Source organism: Rhinolophus sinicus, chromosome 2, assembly GCF_057876585.1.
Source record: "Rhinolophus sinicus isolate RSI-liver-muscle chromosome 2, RSI-T2T, whole genome shotgun sequence".
NCBI lineage: Eukaryota > Metazoa > Chordata > Mammalia > Chiroptera > Rhinolophidae > Rhinolophus > Rhinolophus sinicus.
Genome location: NC_142502.1, coordinates 181533802 through 181552318, shown reverse-complemented (window position 1 = coordinate 181552318; position 18517 = coordinate 181533802). Strand labels below are relative to the sequence as shown.

The following is an 18517-nucleotide window of genomic DNA, read 5'->3' as shown; positions in this document are numbered from 1 at the left end:
GGGGAAATAATTAACTTGCTTCAGACTTTACAAATTCCAGACACAATACAAAGTAACAATAGTGTTTTGTTTTAAGTTCAATGAAATAAAGGGTAAACCAAGGATTTTATATCTGGACCTGTTTTCCTTCAACTATCTAGGCTATGGAAAAACAATTTTGAACGTCCAAAAACTTAAGAAACTCCACCTATGAGCCTTTCTCAAGTCATCTACTAGAGAATAATTTCATCCAACGAAGAGATGATTGGGAAAATTTCAACAGAAGACGTGACAGTGAGCATTTTGGAATATATAAATGGGTATCTAAGATTAAAGAGAGGTCAGGATGAATGCAGAAACTAATGTGTAAATATAATGTGTTTTGACAAAATAGAAATAACACAACTAAAAAAGGGAGGAGAAAGGAAAAGGAAAGAGAAAAATAAACTAATTTTGTATAAGCATTTAGTAGGAATTAGAGAGTATCAATAAAAGTGATAAACTGTTACAATATTGGAGGGCACTAGTGACATCAGTAAGATAGTTTCAGTGAAATGATAGAGGTTAATCCCCATTCAAGTGAATTCAAGAGAGACTGGAAAGAGAGGAACTGGAAACAAGTATAGACAACTCTTGAAAATGTTAAAGAAAATCAAATCCAGGGTGATAACAAGATTTGGTGGGGTCTAAATTCCCACCCCCTCAAACTAAAGCGTTTTTATGATGAGAAAAATAAAAGCATGTTATACACTGATAAATCTAACAGACAGCAAAATTCATGTTGTAGGAAAAATACCCTTCGATAAACAAGCATACAAGGTCTAGCGGACAAACGGAAGGGTCGGTTTCAGCCAGTGCAAGGCCAGCCTGTCTGTGATAACGAGAGAAAAGAGAAGGTAAAAAGGCGCAGGTGCAGGCAGGCGGTGGGATCTTATGGAAATATTTTTCTGATTACTTCTATTTTCTCAGGGCAATAGGATTTCTCAGAGAAACAGGATTCCAAAAAGCCTGTGTTCTTTCCACAACATTCTATAATGAAAAAGCAGCAAGCAGCATCAGTGACAAAACATACAGTCGGTTTTGTTCACTTTATATACTTTTTTTCTAAAATTCTGATCTTAAAAATAGAAACAAATAATAATTAACACAGTAGACCATTTTATGGTTTCTCAGGTGCCTTTGCAGGTATTACCTCAAACGGTTCTGGAAGACCTTTACTACACATGGTAAGGATGAGCTAGAATTCCAATCCCAGCCTCTGCCGCCTGAGACGGAAGGGGTGGTTCTTCCCTTCCTCCCAGTTACTGAACTCTAACCTCGTACCCCTTAGAGCTTACTGGCCTTATCTGTGGACACACCTGTATCCTCCAATAAAGTAAAACCCTTGAGGGCTGCTACCTTTATATTCTGTTATCTGGAGCAGTGACTCGATGTTGAACAAATGAATACATAAAACTATCGCACATAGATGACACTACCATTAATTTGGAAACTTTGGTCCATGCACATATTGAATTTTGCATAGTCTCTTTTACAACCTAGCAGCCTTGCAAGAGACTAGAATATATGTGTCAGCAGCATTTTTCGGTCAATATCAACCCCAACATAATAACAACCTTAAATAAACAATAAGGAGGTTCGATGAGAACAATATCTGCCACCTGACAAAAGGAACTAATCCTGTAATTCAAATTACTTTGGGGAAGGCGATGAGGGATGATTCTAAGTTTAGCTGCAAGACACATTTAAAAGCCACTAATGTAATTAAAATACACTTTCAGCGTTTCAAGAAGTTAATCATACAGCAGAGCATTCAATTTGCAATTCAATATTTTTCCGCACTTATCCCATCAATGCACAACCAATTTTCTATCAAAAGACTCCAAAAGCGAAGCTTCAGGCCAGAGCAGGAAGGGCCGTACATAGCGGAACAGATTCCAATACTTTGGTGTGAAGCAAAGTGAAAGCACAAGAGAGTTCAAAAGTGAATAAAGGCGGCATGGCATGTGACAGAACTGTGTGACCTTCCCTTTCGCAGACCACGGTCACAGATGCACGTGATCACACTCTATGGAAATGGACTTGCACAGCTTGCCTACTTCATCTCTCCTTGTGTGCTCCACCCCGATTTCCTTTTTGTCCCCTCAACCTTTAATTTTGACAAATTTCATAGTAACTGAAAAGTTGAAATGATTACACAACAAAACACCAGTGTACCTTCCCTGAGTTCACCAATTATTAACATTTTGCCACATTTGCTTTATCTGTGTGTATACATACTTTAAAATTATTTTTTGCATGAAACATTTAAAAAGAAGCTGCAGGCAGCATAATTAAAATCTAGAGATAAAACTGTTCAGTCGTTCCAAGATCTGCCCTGATATATTTCACAATCTAAACTGCCAAGGTGGGTATGAATTCCATCAGAGAGCGAAACATGCCTACATTCCTGCAAATATGGAATAACATGCAATAAGTATAAGCAACCCCGACCTCACTTGTTTCCTAAAGTTTGGGATAATCATCAGAGCATAACTATGACAAGGCCACTGATATGCATGGAATTTCACATGGGGAGTGAGGGAAGGTGTTGAACTAGAACTAGAAGATCGGTTCCCGTAATACCTGTTCCCTATTTTCAGGTGTTAAGATCTCATGGGGCCTCAGGCTCCTTATCGTGAAATGTGGCTAATAACACTCAAACAGGACTCGTCCCTGGATCCTACAGAGAGAATAAACGGGTGCTAGAAAGAGTCGATGGATAAGGAGTGGAAGGATGAGCACAAAGCACGCCAGTACATAAACTGGTCTGCAAACACAAACCGCGTTAAGGTCTGGGCCAGATAAACCAGAAAGTCAATCTAACTAATAAATAAAAAATAAAAACCCTACCACTTTGTTGGGTTCAATTCACAATCACATATGCCAGTATCTGCTAAAAGCTAAACAAAAAATGAATGGAAGCTTACTATAATTCCTAAGGATTTCTTTTCAAAAGTACTTCTTCGTTAGTTCAACACCAAAACCTATACCCATTCATTGTTTTAGAGGATTATTTTGAAATCAACCTATTTTAAGACAGAAATAATGGGACAAATAAACACTCATTTTAGGAAGAAACAGCATAACTAACATATTCACTTCTGTTGTGCTCACTCCAATTTGTTGGTTTCTACCCTCACTTGAGAAGCTGAGTGCCCGCCACATACCAGGCAGTGTGCCAAGCACGGGTGCAGGATTTTGATCAAGTGCCTGCTTTCATGCAGTTCACAAAAATAACCAGGATACGCAACTTCATAGGCTGGCTAACACAGCAGACACAACTTGTGGTCACCAGTATCTAGCTCTGTGCACCTTTCCGGACACAGAAAGCTCCTTCCCAGCCCCCTGAAGGAAGGAGGGCCATGCGATTCGTTACACTGAATGAACTGCAGGCACAAGTGATGTCGGCTCTGGTTTCAGGCAGTAAAAAGTTCCTCCTCTTAGCCCTCTCTTCCCCTCCTAAGGCCATAAACTAACATAGCAGGACCTCAAGAGGTCACCGGCCTCCATGGATCCTTCAATTGTCACTTGGGACAAGGCGTCCAGGAGAGTCATGGTACTGACAGCAGGCTTTGCCACAAGAAGTACGTTTTTATGTTGTGACCCACAGAATGTTAGGCTTTTTCATTTGTTTGTTTATGTGACTATTACAGCATACAAGGGTGCCTAAAATAAATAAATAAATAAATAGAAGGGAAGAAAACTAAAGTAAAAGGGTGCCTGGCACAACACAGAAACTCAATTGCAGAACGAACAAATGAACGAATGGTAGAACAGTCCATATGAATATGAAACAAAATGGAATGACGTGCACCGTGGCAGCTAAGAACTTGAACAGGAGACCTTCTGCCACAGTTTGTACTCTCATTCTGCCACTTGCTCACTGGGTGACCCAGTGCAAGTTACTAAACTACACTTCAACTGCCCTCATTGACTCGGGCTAGTAATAATACCTACCAGAAAGGATTACTGATAAGTAAATGAGCTAATACAGGTAACAGCACTCAAAACAGCTGCCAGCACACAGAAAGGGCTTAATAAACATTAATGTCTAAATAAGCAAATGCAGGTAATAGGACTACCATTAGCTTGTTTGTTTTTCTAGTAAAGAAACCAAGTTAAATAAAATATGCTTTAGATAAATTTGATATTTGAAAAAAGTAGTAAAATTTCACTAGCATTAAATCACTTTCCTCATTCAAGACAAATTATGTCCTCCTCTATATCCCACGAATGGCTTATCTGCCTACGATGTATTAGCAACTGAAATGCCGTAACTGTAACTCATACTTACTGCAGGGACCCTGTCTCCACCATTGGTGACCTGCTTATAATACGGTGATCCTGAAAGAACTCTCCAGGCAGAAAGGCCACAGCTCGAAGCTTTTGATGTGCCCACTTCAGCACTTTCACATCCACCAACCAGTAAAAGTCTAAAAAAGAGAAAAATCAAATTGGTAAATTGCAAATATGAGCAAGACAAAATCAAAACAAAGAGCAGAAACAGTTACCTTCACAAGGAAAACTAAAGTAAAATTACTATGTACTAAATCTAGAAAGTAAATATTTTCAAAGAAACGACCAGAAGAAAATCAGATGGTTTTCAATTAGAATTTCACCTTCACTTACAAAGAGGTAAGACTTACACATTCAAGCACCTGAAACCCAGATGGGAGCTTAGAAAAGACAAAAAAAAAAAAAAAAAAAATGTTTTAAGCTTCGCCATTGAATATCAAAGAAACTGTCTGTATCAACACCAATAAACTTCAATAAACAGGTGTGTCACCTCACCCAGACACAGATGTGTCCATTAGAGCAGAGCATGGGACACAATGAGGGCAGTTACCGTCATCAGCATTGACAGTGGGACAGCCACTGCAGTACACTGAGCTCCACAGGGCCAGCACGGGGACAAGTGTGCACTGGACGGGCACTGGGCAACTCCGTGCTCACTGAGGACAAACAATTAAACATGGCAAAGGAGGCCCTAGGAAGCCGAGAGGCCAACTGTCCTCACATGCATTCTTTGTGCAAACCTGCCGGGAGCAGCACAAGAAGCACCGATGCTTCAGTCAACTTCTCAGAGTTTTCTAAGAGCGGCTCAGAGAGGTGGAAGACCATGTCTGCTAAAGAGAAAGGAAAATCTGAAGACATGGCAAAGGAAGACAAGGCCTGTAATGAAAGAGAAATGGAAACTTACATCCCTCCTAAAGGAGAAACAAAAAAGAAGTTCAAGGATCCCAGGGCACCCAAGAGGCCTCCTTCAGCCTTTTTCTTGCTTTGTTCTGAGTGTCGCCCCCAAATCAAATGAGAGCATCCTGGCCTATCCACTGGTGATGTTACAAAGGAGCTGGGAGAGATGTGGAATGACACTGCTGCAGGTGACACGCAGCCTTATGAGAAGGCTGCTGAGTGAAGGAAAACCACAAAAAAGATACCGCTGCATACCGCGCTAAAGGGAAGCCTGAGGCGGCAAAAACGGGAGTTGTCAGGCTGAAAAGAGCAAAACAAAGAAGGAAGAGGAGGAAGATGAAGAGGAGGAAGACAAACAGGATGACAACGATGATGAGAAAGTTGGTTCTGGAGCAGTTTTTTTTCTTGCCTATAAAGCATTTAACCCCCTGTATATAACTCACTTCTTTAAAAAAAAACACACAAAAAAAAAACACTGTAATGTAAGGCGGTGTAAGATTTGTTTTTAAAGTGTACAGTGTCTTTTTTTGCATAGTTATTGTGTCTTTACATAGCCCTGTCCTGGTGGCATTTCCAACAGCCACTAACCTTGCCTGGTACAGTACGGGGGCTGTAAATTGGCATGGAGATTTAAAACTGGTCGTTGGTGCACAGCACAAATAAGTAATACACGGGGATGGTAGTTTTTTCATCTTCAGTTGTCTCTGACGCAGCTTATTACAAAACAATTGTTCTGTTAACTGAATACCACTCTAATTGCAAAAAAACAAACAAACAGTTGTTTTGTTGATATTCTGAATGCTTCTAAGTAAATATAATTATTTATTTTAAAAAAAGAAAGAAAAGAAATGACAGCCAGGAGTGCTGTGGGCAGAACAACACAGTAAGAACTTTTCTGGGACAAGACTGGTTAGTAGTTTAGCTGCACATTATGATTGGTTGTCTTTTCTGGTTGTTATACTTCCTTAGCAATCAGAGGTCAGTTACCAACAGGGAAAATCAGCCTAACAAACTAAAAATGAAATACTGTGTGACCACTATACAAACTAAGCTGATTAGTAATGGAACACAAACAGTAATTTTTTTTATTGAGGTGTAATAGGCATATAACATTATACTAGTTTCAGGTGTACAACATAATGATTCGTTATTTGTATGCATATTGTGAAATGACCACTATAATAACTCCAGTTAACATCCGTCACCACACATGGTTACAATTTTTTTTCTTGTGATGAGAACTACTCTCTTCGCAATTTTCAAATATGCACTACAGGATTGTTAACTATAGTTACCACAAACAGTCATGATTTTTAAAGTTACGTTCAGTAAATCAGGCAGGGAACTGTATAGCAGATATCATAATCACCTGTCTAAAAGAGAAAACAGTTTGAAAATAAAAGCTCTGATATAGTAAAGGGACATTACAACTGCCAGTGAGTGATTGGTTGTTCCCAATGACAACAGGTAACACAGGAACAGAAGGGAGAAGCCACAGACTTTTGGACGCCTCATTTTTTTAGAACGTCCCGCCCCTATGCTTTGGAAACTCCCGGCTGCCGAAGAGGGAGACAAGCACTTAAAACAGAGGTTGCACAAACAGAGGTCATGTGCATATAATGATCCCCCCACACAATCTACCACTGTCCTAGTGCCAGAAAATGTCAAGCTCCTTTTACATCAAAACATACATAACATCTGTCATCACTAAGCGCCCATTTTGTCCAAAAGAGGATGCACTTCCTCACTCCAATTAGTATTTACCTTTTTACAGGCCATGCTCAGAGAAAAACCAAACTTCTTTAGTTTCTGCATAGAAATTGAAGAGTGAAAAGAAAACGAAAACACTTCCTAAGGTTCCTTAGAGTTGGCATATCAAAACATTGACTCAGTTAAATAGTTACATTAACTCTGAAATGTTATATAATTATAAATGTAAGTACCTCATGATGTGTAACACTTGAGTTCTAAACCAGTAGAAGTGTATACTCAAGGGTGGTCAAAAACAACCGTTAGTGCAGAAAGCAATGCGTGCCCTCTGTTAACTGCACCCAGCATGGGTGGAGGGCAGAATAATGGTCCCTAACATGTCCATGCCCTTAGCCCTGGAACCTGCGAACATGTGACATCTCAGGGACTAAGGCTGCTAAGCAACTGACCTTAAAACAGAGATTACCCTGGATTATCCAGGTGGCCGAATGTAAGCACGTGGTCCTTAAAAGCACAAGAGGAAGCAAGAGAGTCAGTGCCAAAGTGATGTGAGAAAGACTCGACCAGCCACTGCTGGCTTTGAAGGCAGACGGGCCATGAGCCCAGGAAGCTGAGCAGCCTCTAGAAGCTGATAAAGGCAAGAAAACAGATTCTCCCTGGAGCCTGAGAGGAGCCCAGCCCTGCTGACATGACACCTTCATTTAGCTCAGTGACACCCATTTCAGACTTGTCACCTCCAGAGCTGTAAGATAATAAACTTGTTTTAAGTCACTAAGTTTGTGGCAATCTGTTAGAGCAAACGTATAAAACTAACACACACCTTGTCTCTTTCCCAGCCCCAGGGCTCAGACGACCTATCAGACTCCATATCCAGCAACAGCGCCCTTCTCATTGGACTACTTACCTCCTGTCATGTTTCTGAGCTAAGCTGACAACAATTTGAAAAGGAAAAACAAAAACAAAAACTCATCTCTACCACATACTCTCAGATGCAAAACTTGCAAAACTGCCTAAAATCCTTCTATAGCTATGGCGCTCAGCCCAACCCAAAATCTCAAAATTCATAAAGTAATATAAAATGTGCTTTAGTCACAAACACATCACTTTTGAGCCATCATTCAAAGCCTCTTTCCTATTGCTCTTCTTTTTGGCTCTAACAAGTTTATATCACAGCAAATCAGAAGCAATGAATTTTGAGAAGATGGCCCTTGGCGACCCATTTGGGCTGTTTCCCCGCCGAGGCCAGTCCTTGGAGCTAATAGGTCATCAACCCTGTTCACCAGGGCAAACCAGATTTCAATTTCAAAGTGAAGCTAGCGGTATAAGTATTATTTGCCTAGAGCTTCCATTCTGCTCAAATGATTCTTTTACACCAAGATAATTTCCAAAAAAGGAGGATATATGTAGTGTAGATAAAATCATGTTATTCCTCTGGATCTAACTACCAATTTGAAGAAAACACAGTTGACAAAAGAAAAATACTTTACACAACACTATAAAGATGCGATCTACACACTGGGAAATCTAAACAGGAAGAAACTACAGGATAAATGACGTGGTTTCTTCAGAACACACACACACACACACACACATACACAGAGCGAGAGAGCAAGAGGGAAAGGACAGCAGATCAAGGAATTAAAAGAACAGTCTGGATGTTTGACGGTATTGACAAATTATTAATTATCCTCGGATATAATGGTTTCATATTTATGTTTTTTTTAGAGTCCTTATTTTTTTAGAAATACAACTGAAATATTTAATGAAATAACATGCTTTCAGGATTTGCTTCAAAATCACGGAGCAGGTAGGTGGAGGAAATGACTAGGGATATAAATGAACGAGACTGGCCAGCAGTGATTATTAAACTGAATGACTCACAGTCAGTGTACTATTCTCTCTATGAACATGCTTCAAATTTTCCTTAAAGAAAATTTTGCTTTAAAAAGTCAGTTTGGGGGCAGCCGGATGGCTCAGTTGGTTGGAGCACGAGCTCTTAACAAAGTTGCCAGGTTCAATTCCCACATGGGATGGTGGGCTGCGCCTCTGCAACTGAAAATTGAAAATGGCAACTGGGCTTGGGGCTGAGCTGCGCCCTCCACAACTGGATTGAAGGACGACGACCTGGAGCTGATGGGCCCTGGAGAAACACACTGTTCCCCAATAGTCCCCAATTTTAAAAAAAATTTTAAATAAAACAAATCAATTTGTCAGGGAAAACTCCCCTAAACAAATAGAAACAAAACAGGTAATTTTGAATATCTACCTTTCCAAATTTAATCAGTGTCCAAAGAGAAAACATGTGATTCATAAAACATATCCTTAAAAATCAGTTGCCTATAACCATAATAAAAACACTGAGAATTCAACAAATCCCCGAAAGGCCAAGATAAAGCAGATCCTAAAAACTAAAATACTTTTCATCTGATGAATGTGCAACACATATAGTTATATTAACGGTATAATTCTTTGCTCAAGGCATTAAGCATTATCATTTTAATCTGCACTGCTACGTCATGGAGGGGACCATGTCATATCTGATTTTCAGATTAAAAAAATACACACACAACTTTAAGCTGCCTGACTACTGAAAGAGATACAGAGCTGAGATTTCAGATTTATTATCTCCTAGTCTTGATACTAGAAAACACTATGAAATTCTCACAAACATCATGGCCATGCATAGATCAAGTTGGCTATAAAACGATAAGCTCTATTAAGAACAAAAGTAGTTCATTAAGAACAAGAGCGGGCGGCCCCGTGGCTCAGGGGGTTGGAGCTCTATGTTCCTAACTCTGAAGGCTGCCGGTTCGATTCCCACATGGGCCAGTGGGCTCTCAACCACAAGGTTGCCTGTTCGACTCCTCGAGTCCCACAAGGGATGGTGGGCTCCTCCCCCTGCAACTAAGATTGAACATAGCACCTTGAGCTAAGCTGCCGCTGAGCTCCTGGATGGCTCAGTTGGTTGGAGCGCGTCCTTTCAACCACAAGGTTGCCAGTTCGATTCCTTGAGTCCCGCAAGGGATGGTGGGCAGCACCCCCTGCACCTAGCTACGGCAACGGCAACTGGACCTGGAGCTGAGCTGCACCCTCCACAACTAAGACTGAAAGGACAACAAGTTGCCTGGAAGTACACACTGTTCCCCAATAAAGTCCTGTTCCTCTTCCCCAATAAAATCTTAAAAAAAAAAAGCCTGAGAAGGCCAACTGAGTGAAAAAAAGAACAAGAGCGATGCAATATCTGCTTCCAATGTTTCCTTCATTCATGGCAGGTGGAAAAGGAGGCGGAATGACGTAACTAACCACGTATTGTTCCCACCAGATGGTATGGCAACTCTGGGACGCTGAGGCTCCGGCTACAAGAAGCACATGTGTTCACACATGCAAGGGGGCATGTGTCTCATGTGTGTGCAGAGAGGGTGCCTGACACATTCATCAACGTATTCACAAAATGGGGAACTGGCAGCTGTCGTGTGCCAGGCAATGTGCAGGACACTGAGCACAGAGCACATGGGGACGAATACGGTGTGCTCTCTGCATTCAAAAGGCTCCCTCTCTAATTAGGGCAAATAAAAGAGCAGAACAGCTGGGAGCCTGGAATTACATGCTGCGAAAGATGACAGCCACATCTGAAGATGGTAACTCAGCCCTTGTCTACGGGAGTGACCGTCACTCATACGTGCCAAGGGGTCTCACCCCCACCTTGGGATGTTCATTTGCCTGTGACTTTATTGTTTCACAGCACTCACGATGTGGACCAAGGCTAATCCACAGGGGATTACGAAGAGCCAAATAAGGCAGGTTGACAGTGATGTCTGGCCTAGGAACTGAACCTTCTCCATCAGGATCCCGGGTTAGAAAAGGCTTCCTGGGCAACACTAACCAAAGTGAAGAGAAAGAAGTTCCCCCTGGTAAAACCAGGTAATTGAAATGAAAACAGTCGACGGAAATGAGAGCAGTCTGAAGCCGAGCACGGCACACACAGGAAGTGTTTCCCGAACGACTTTCTCCTTAAGGAGCAGAGTGACCAGCGCTACAGACCCTCCTTCCCTGCCTGTCCTCACTCGTGTTAGGTTTCAGCAGTAAGATGTGAGGCAGGGAGAAGGGAGTGGGAGGGGGGTTACAAACTGATACACAAACTGATAAAGAGGGCACTGGCCAAGGCTAAGTCGAGAATTTAATAAAGGAAAACATCAGGAAGAAATTTTCAAAATATTTGTGAAAGACATAGAAGACATGAATGAAGAGAGACAAATACCATGTTCTTTGATGAACTCAATAACATACAGATGCCAATTCTTATTAATCTATAAATTGAATGCAATTTCAAATATAATCCCCACAGAATTTTTCATGTAACTGAACAAAGTGATGTAATGTCACTAGACAAACATAAAATTCACATGGGAAAGCAGGATGTTAAGAGGAGCCAACTCAATTCACACTGATGATCTTTCCTTTGATGAGCTGTGCTTTGTGCACCTTAACCTATAAATAGTTTCCTAGCCTAGTATCATCAAGACATTCTCCTTTGAATTTGATCACGTTCAAATCTAAAACTTCTCTCCATAAAGTGAAAAGCCAAGTCACACACAAGGAGACATTATTTACAACACATGAAACTAACAGAGTGTCAGCCAGCAGGATCTACAAAGATCCCCCACAACCAGTCCAAAATAAAAATGGACAACAAATAAGCAAACCACAAGAGAAATCCACAGTAACGCTTTATAAACTAAATTTGAGATTAGATCAATCATTTTGGAGACCAACATGACAATACCTAATAAATGCACATAGCCAACAATCCCACAAACTATGTTCTAAGGAAACTGGAAAAATTCTTGCACAGGTATATTTATCTCTTGGTAAAAGAATATTTCATGCACCACTATTTATCATGCAGATGCAGGAAAATGAGAAATACTTTAAATGCTTAAAAGGCATGCATAAATAAATTCAATAAATTTTTCAGGGAAATAGATACAGTGTAAAAAGAATAAATATAAAAGTATTAATATATATTGGAAGCTCTCACACCAAAAGCATGAGAGCAGTTGCCTCTTAGAAAGGGGAAGTGAGACTAAAGAATGGAAGTAGGAAATTTTGTTTGTATATTTCTCTCTTTTATTTATGTATTTACGTGTATGTATACACATATGCACACATCTAAAGGAAAAAATACAACCTTAATATTTAATTCTGGGTAATAGGTACTTAGGGGTTCATTACATCATTCCTGTACTTTTCTCTCTTTTTTTAACTTAGAGGAACATCAAGACACAGTATCCCAAATTATATACATAAATTTTTCCAGTTAATGAAGTCCAGGGGAAAAAATTCAGTGAATTTGCTTTAACTCTTAGCATCAACCCACAAGTCTAGTCAAATACTGAAAATGAAATGAGCATATAATTTGCTCTATGACATTTTGATATTGTTTATAAATTAATGGTTGTATATTTGCATTCTGCGATTTACTACTGAAAGGATTATTAATTTTTTGAAGAAATTAAGTCCACAAACAGACAATACTGTAGAAAATAATTTGTATCATTAATATTATTTTCTGTTGCAGTAAGTTCCTCCACCCAGCATATTTATCTGCAGTATTAACCAGGACCTCCTTAAATATACAGGGTATTTGGCTCTTAAGTGCTTACTTTAAGACTTTTGAAGCAAATAATTGTTTTTAAGTTATTCTATAAAGACATAAAGCAAACCAGAATTTCTACAGGATAAATTAAATTCTCTATACTAAAGCACATGATGTGTGGGAGTTAAAGCTTCACTTCTCAAGAAAAATAAAGGGGTTGGGGGGCAGGGAGAACCTTAACTTTCCCAATAATTTTTACCTCAAAATGCCATGGAAAATAGGAAAGTCATGGGTCTAGGAATGAGAAGCATCAGGCACTTTTACAACAAAGTAATTATGTAACCTTAAGGAAGTCCCTGTGTCCCATCAATACTTACTAAATGCAAATTGCCTGCCAAGTAATGAGGAATATGCTGAGCAACTGCAGAATGCTCTTAACAAACCACTTCTAATTCTTCTTGGGATTAATTCAGTGTCCCGTTGAGCTCTCCTAGCTCATTAGCATCTGTGGTGTGGTGGCTGGGGGCACGCATTCTGTCCTACCATCCTTTCCTCGGATGGCCTTGGACATGCATTCATTCATTCAATCATTCATACATTATAATGAGCACAGTCCACCCCAGGGGAAAGGACAACTACTTTCTGTGCAGACCACTACTGCACAGGACCTCTCTGCAATGACCATGAGTTAGGTACAGACACAGCCTAAAGGACAGAACAACTGCATGGGGGAAGCGGCTCTTCTGGGGAACACCAGAGAAAAGTTCATCCTTTAAACCACTGCCCAGACAGATAAAGGGGTCAGGCAAAGAGCATTCCAAGCCCAGGGAACTTGATGTACAAGAGCACAGAGAGGAATTTGTAACTGGTGTGTTCAGAGAATGACAGGGAATGCAATGAGTGTTTCTAGCCGATATAAAAGGCAAGCAGGACAGAAAATTCACAGGGGTCCGTAACAATACAAAGTGGCTTATCTCGCTCCCTTCCTGGACACTTACCACCTTCTACTGTCTAGACTGTAAGTAATTTAAACTCTACTGAACTTTGAGCCACGTGGGCACAGAGATTGTGTCGGCATCCTTCCCAGCAGTCACCAGGCTTGTTTCACTCAGCAGACATCTATCCACGCTCCATGTGGAAAGAACTACAGAGGCACAAAGGAGTAAGACACAATCCGTGTCCTCGGCTTCACCTCCCCAGGCTTCAGTTCTCACCTGCGACAGGAAGGAGCTGAACCAACTGATGGATGTAACTCTTTCCCAGTGCTGACATTCTAAGAGACTGAAACTCAAAGCAGGAACGTAGGTAGACAACAAAAATAACCTGTAACTGATGGAGCCAAAAACACAAGGAGAAGCAAATTAAATGAGAAGTAAAGGCAGAAGCCCAACCAGAACAGAGCGCAGTAGAAACGGGGTATGCAAGGCCACGTGAGGAGAGGAAGGTGGGGATGGAAAGCGCCACCCTAAGCATCACACATATGTAAGACGGATGAACTGGGGGCGCTAAACGGGACACTATAAATTATTTCCAAGAACTATTAAAAAGGGTGTATTAAGAAGGTTCAAGCTAATAATTGTTGGAAGAATCTGCCATCTAGTGGCTTAAAACTTCCTAAAGCCAAGACAGAAAGTTTGAAATAACAGAGGGAGAGAGACTTTGATATACCCAGTCCAATGACCAATGTGCTTGTGACGTACAACCAGCAAGGGGGATAAAGGGAAAGAAAGGAAAAAACTGCATGTCTCAGAACTTAACAGTGCTTAAGATCGTGCCCGGTAAAGTAAGGGCTTGAAAACTTACTTGACGGCTAGAAGCCATTCCTCTCTTGGGATAACTGCAATGTTTCAAATTGTAATTCATTTTAGTATATCTTAAATATTTTTTACTACAAAAATCCTACTAGTTCAATATTTAAAATTCTATTTACCATTATTTATTAGATAAAGGATTTATAAGAAGAAAAATATTCCAATATATGGTGATGGAAAGAGAACTGACTCTGGGTGGTGAACACACAATGTGTTACATAGATGACGTATTACAGAATTGTTCTGTAATTGTAACCTGAAATCTGTGTAACTTTACTAGCAATTGTCACCCCAATAAGCTTTAATTACAAAAGAAAAATACATCACCGTGACTCTTTATACATCAATGGTTCTCAAACATAACTATGCATCAGAACCACTAGAAGGCTTGCAAAAAAACAGATTGCTGTGCCACTCCTCCAGGTCTGATTCAGTACTGTAAGTCTAGGGTAGAGCCCAAGAATTTGCATGTCTAACAACCTGTAGTGGTAATTCTGGTGCTGGTGGTACAGGCCCCACACTTAGAGAATGCAGAGCTTTTCATTATGCAGGCATCTGTAAGCTGAGCTCTGGAAGACACAATTCACTATAAATCACATTATGAAACATCACACTATTTAGTCAACACATGTATAAGGCTCATCATAGAAAATGGATTGTACTGAATGGTTAGTAAAGACAAAACATGACAATTTTTCTTGGATGGAGAAAGCACTATTGAGGATTGCTTCGCTCAGTAACAAAATTTCCTTTTCCTGGCAATTTGATAATTAGGTATTTAATGTATTTAAAATTGAGTGGTACCTGGTCATAAATTCCTTAAAATATAATTTATAATTCAGAATCAAGAGGTACAGGAAAATCCATGAAGTTCAATACTCCTTACTTTATACCTTCAGAGCAGAACTGGACCCATATTCGGATGGTTGGATGGCATAGAACAGAGGTCAACAAACACTTCCCATAAACGGACAGATAACAACTATTTTAACCTCAGTGCGCCATCCGGTGTCTTTCACAACTACTCATTCCTGTCATTGCACAAGAATGCACAGACAATATATTTAAAAAGTGTGGCTATGTTCTAATAAAATTTTACTTATTGACACTGAAATTTGAATTTCATGTAATTTTCATGAGTCAGAAAACATTTTTTTTTTCAAACTTTTTAAAAATGTAAAATCCATTCTTGGCTCACAGTCCGTACAAAAACAGGCCCGATTTGGCCCACAGGCCATCATCTGCCAACCTTTGGGACAGAGAAAAGCTCATCAAGCATGGAAATCAGAAGGCTTAAGTTTCCCTTTAATCGTCATACCATCTTAGGAAAGTTCTTAACCTGTTGGAGCTTCAGTCTCTCCATCTACAGAGCAGTTATGATAGGATCTTATAGAACTGTGAAGACTAGGATTCAAAAAGTATCTGGTAATCAGGAAAGGCTCTATAAAGTCAATTTTCCCAATTATAATCTTAAAGATCAAAAGAATTCAATATCAATTTAGAAAGTGCCTAAAATCTGAAAGGTACTATGCTAGCAGCGTAGGAAATACCGCACAAGGAAACCAAATTTTCCCTAACCTAAAGGAATTATAGTCCTGTGGGTAAATAAGATTTCACCTAAGAAAGGTTTGAAAGAAACCACTTTCAGGCCTTCCATTCACACAGTTGTTCAACCTGGCCTCTTAAATTTGAATTCTGCCAAAGTCAGGCTTTCACTCATTTACTCAACAAATATCTACTGAGCACCCTGTTTCCCAGGCCGTGTTGTACATGCTGAAAATAGAGCTACAAGTAACACAGATAAAGATCCTGCCTCATGGAGTTTACGTTCCTTGCATCAGCATCACTTTAACCCTTTTTCATATGTTTTGACAAAGCCAAGTAAACGTTAACAATAGAACCACAACTTACTGCCAGATACTCCTGCAAAGCACTGCAATGAGCACGGATGTTACCACACTAAGACAGAGTGCTTGCCCTCTGGGCGGCCACAGCCCAGTAGATTACTAAGTGTTGAATAAATGTACTCTTTCTTACCAACATAAAGATGGATTCTAAAGGGTCACCCCAACCAAACATTAAACAGCAGCTAGACAGATGAGGGCACAAACAAGAAGGGCATTCTGGGCAGAGAAAAAAAAGAAGAACCAAGGCTTTAAAAACAAAAACATTCTGAGAAACACAGTAATTTACATGTGTCTAAAGTTATCCAGAGCAGGAATCAGCACCCTGCAGCCTCTGGACCAAAACTGGCCCACCTCCTATTTTTGTCAATAAAGCTTTATTGGAACACAGTCTCACACACATGTGGTTTATGGCTGCTTTCACACTGCAATGGAAGACTTGAGCAGTTACAGCAGAAACTATCTGGCCGTTTACAGAAACCAAAAACAGAATTCAGGTCTCTTTTCTCCTAACCCAGTACACATTCTATATAAATATATATTTTTAAAATTTTCAATTTGTCTATAAAATATAAGTATCATTCTTTCATTCCTATAAAATAAGCTAAAGATAACTCAATAGCCTTCTTTCAACTCTCTACTCCCAGGACGGATCCACAACAGCTAGCCTCACTACAAGTATAAAAAGAAATTCAATCTGGCCCAAGGTATTCCTTGAAATTGTATTTCCACAAATTTTTGCAGGATTGTAAAGTAGTCCTTATAACTGGGGGGACGGAGGAGGTACAACCAAAGTATCTTGCTTAAGAGCAATGAAGTTCACAGATACACAAACTTACTGTATCTAGTTAAACCACAACCAAAATACTCTGAAAGAAAGGGGGTCGGGGTAGAGAGATTGATTGGTTGACTGACTGATTTACCACCTGAACAGATTCAGAAATGTATGAAGATCTTCAAAGGCCCACTTAAATGTAACTGTACCATAATGAGAATTAGCCCCTCTGAAGGGAAGATGTTGAGGAAAATTTGCCTTCATTGGCTGGTGTTAACTTCTGTCTATTAGCTTTTGTCTGTTCCTGCATATGATGTGATTTCTGTGCTGTGATCGGGGTTGAGTAAATTCCCCCTTTGGTCTCATTCTCCCGGGAAGGGGAGACATGAGATGAGTTTGCAGTTCTACCTTCTGTCTCATTCCCAGCAGGGGAGATACGAGATGATGTTGCTTTCTGCCTTGTTTCCCCCCATCAGCAGATGAAGGGAAGAAGTAGCTAAATTGTATCCGGACGAGGTAACAGGCACATCGCCAGGCCTTGTTGCTTATCCGGGTGAACTAGCCCTTTAGTCCCATAAGTAATATATTTTCTTTTTTTTTAATCATTGACTGCCAGACCCTCCCAGAACTGGCTAGTCCTTGAGAGGAAAGGCAGGAACACAAAACTTGGCTCTGGGGTGCGTCTAAAGAGATATATAAGACAGACCTCAGGTGGATTGATATTGATTGATTGCTGTTTCAAGAGATTGCTATTCAGAAGATTTGCTGTTTCAGGACTGCTCTTCAGGATTGGATTGTTTCAGAGTAAGAGATCGGAACTTGCCTTAATGGACAATAGAGACTTCTTTTGTTGGTGAATTGTCATCATTCTAGCATCTTTGGGAACTTGTATGCAGCTTGCAGTATCAGAAGACGTCCTAACTTCCAACAACAACAACGACAACCACAGCAACATTCTTCAGATTGTTAACACCTTGAAAACTTATATGCAGCTTGCAGCTTATAGCATCAGAAGACGCCTTGACTTCTAACAACAACAACAACAAGAACGCCAACAGCAGCAACATTCTTGGGAACTAGCAAGCAGCAGCGTGGGGGATGCCTGAGTTTCTCTCAGTTACAGACCTGGCAAGGTTTTGATTTATGACTTTTCCAGTGCTGTTCCCCACCCATCCCCACCCCACCCCCCGCCGGCTTGGTGAGCTTTTGGCATCTACTGTAATAGTTACTATCCTATGGAGCTTATTACTGCTTTGGGATACTCCTTAGTGACATTATTTGTGTATTTAGCCAAGAGATTTTTGATCCATAGTAAACATGTGTTGGGATCTCTTAAACTTACATGTATGTACACTCCTTTGACATGATATTGTTACCAATGTATATAGTTTAGTCTTAATCGCCTTTACTTTCTGTCTTTAGCACATTCTATTAATTGCCTTTGTCTTTTGCTATTGGATATTGCTAAATAAATTCATTAGCCCCACTCTAGTGTGTGCCCCTCCTC

General features: G+C 40.2%; 1 protein-coding gene and 1 pseudogene across 2 annotated transcripts in view; one reads left to right on the top strand and one right to left on the bottom strand.

Annotated features, from left to right (window-relative positions):
* The window catches only part of NBAS (NBAS subunit of NRZ tethering complex), a 274620-nt gene that overhangs the window by 221959 nt on the left and 34144 nt on the right, over positions 1–18517 (bottom strand). For both annotated transcript variants that reach the window (XM_074331709.2, XM_019751941.3), the window contains exon 10: positions 4316–4454. In XM_074331709.2, the coding sequence (XP_074187810.2) occupies positions 4316–4454 (139 nt within the window). The remainder of the gene's footprint in view (positions 1–4315; positions 4455–18517) is intronic.
* Positions 4854–7476, top strand: LOC109455212 (high mobility group protein B1 pseudogene; annotated as a pseudogene).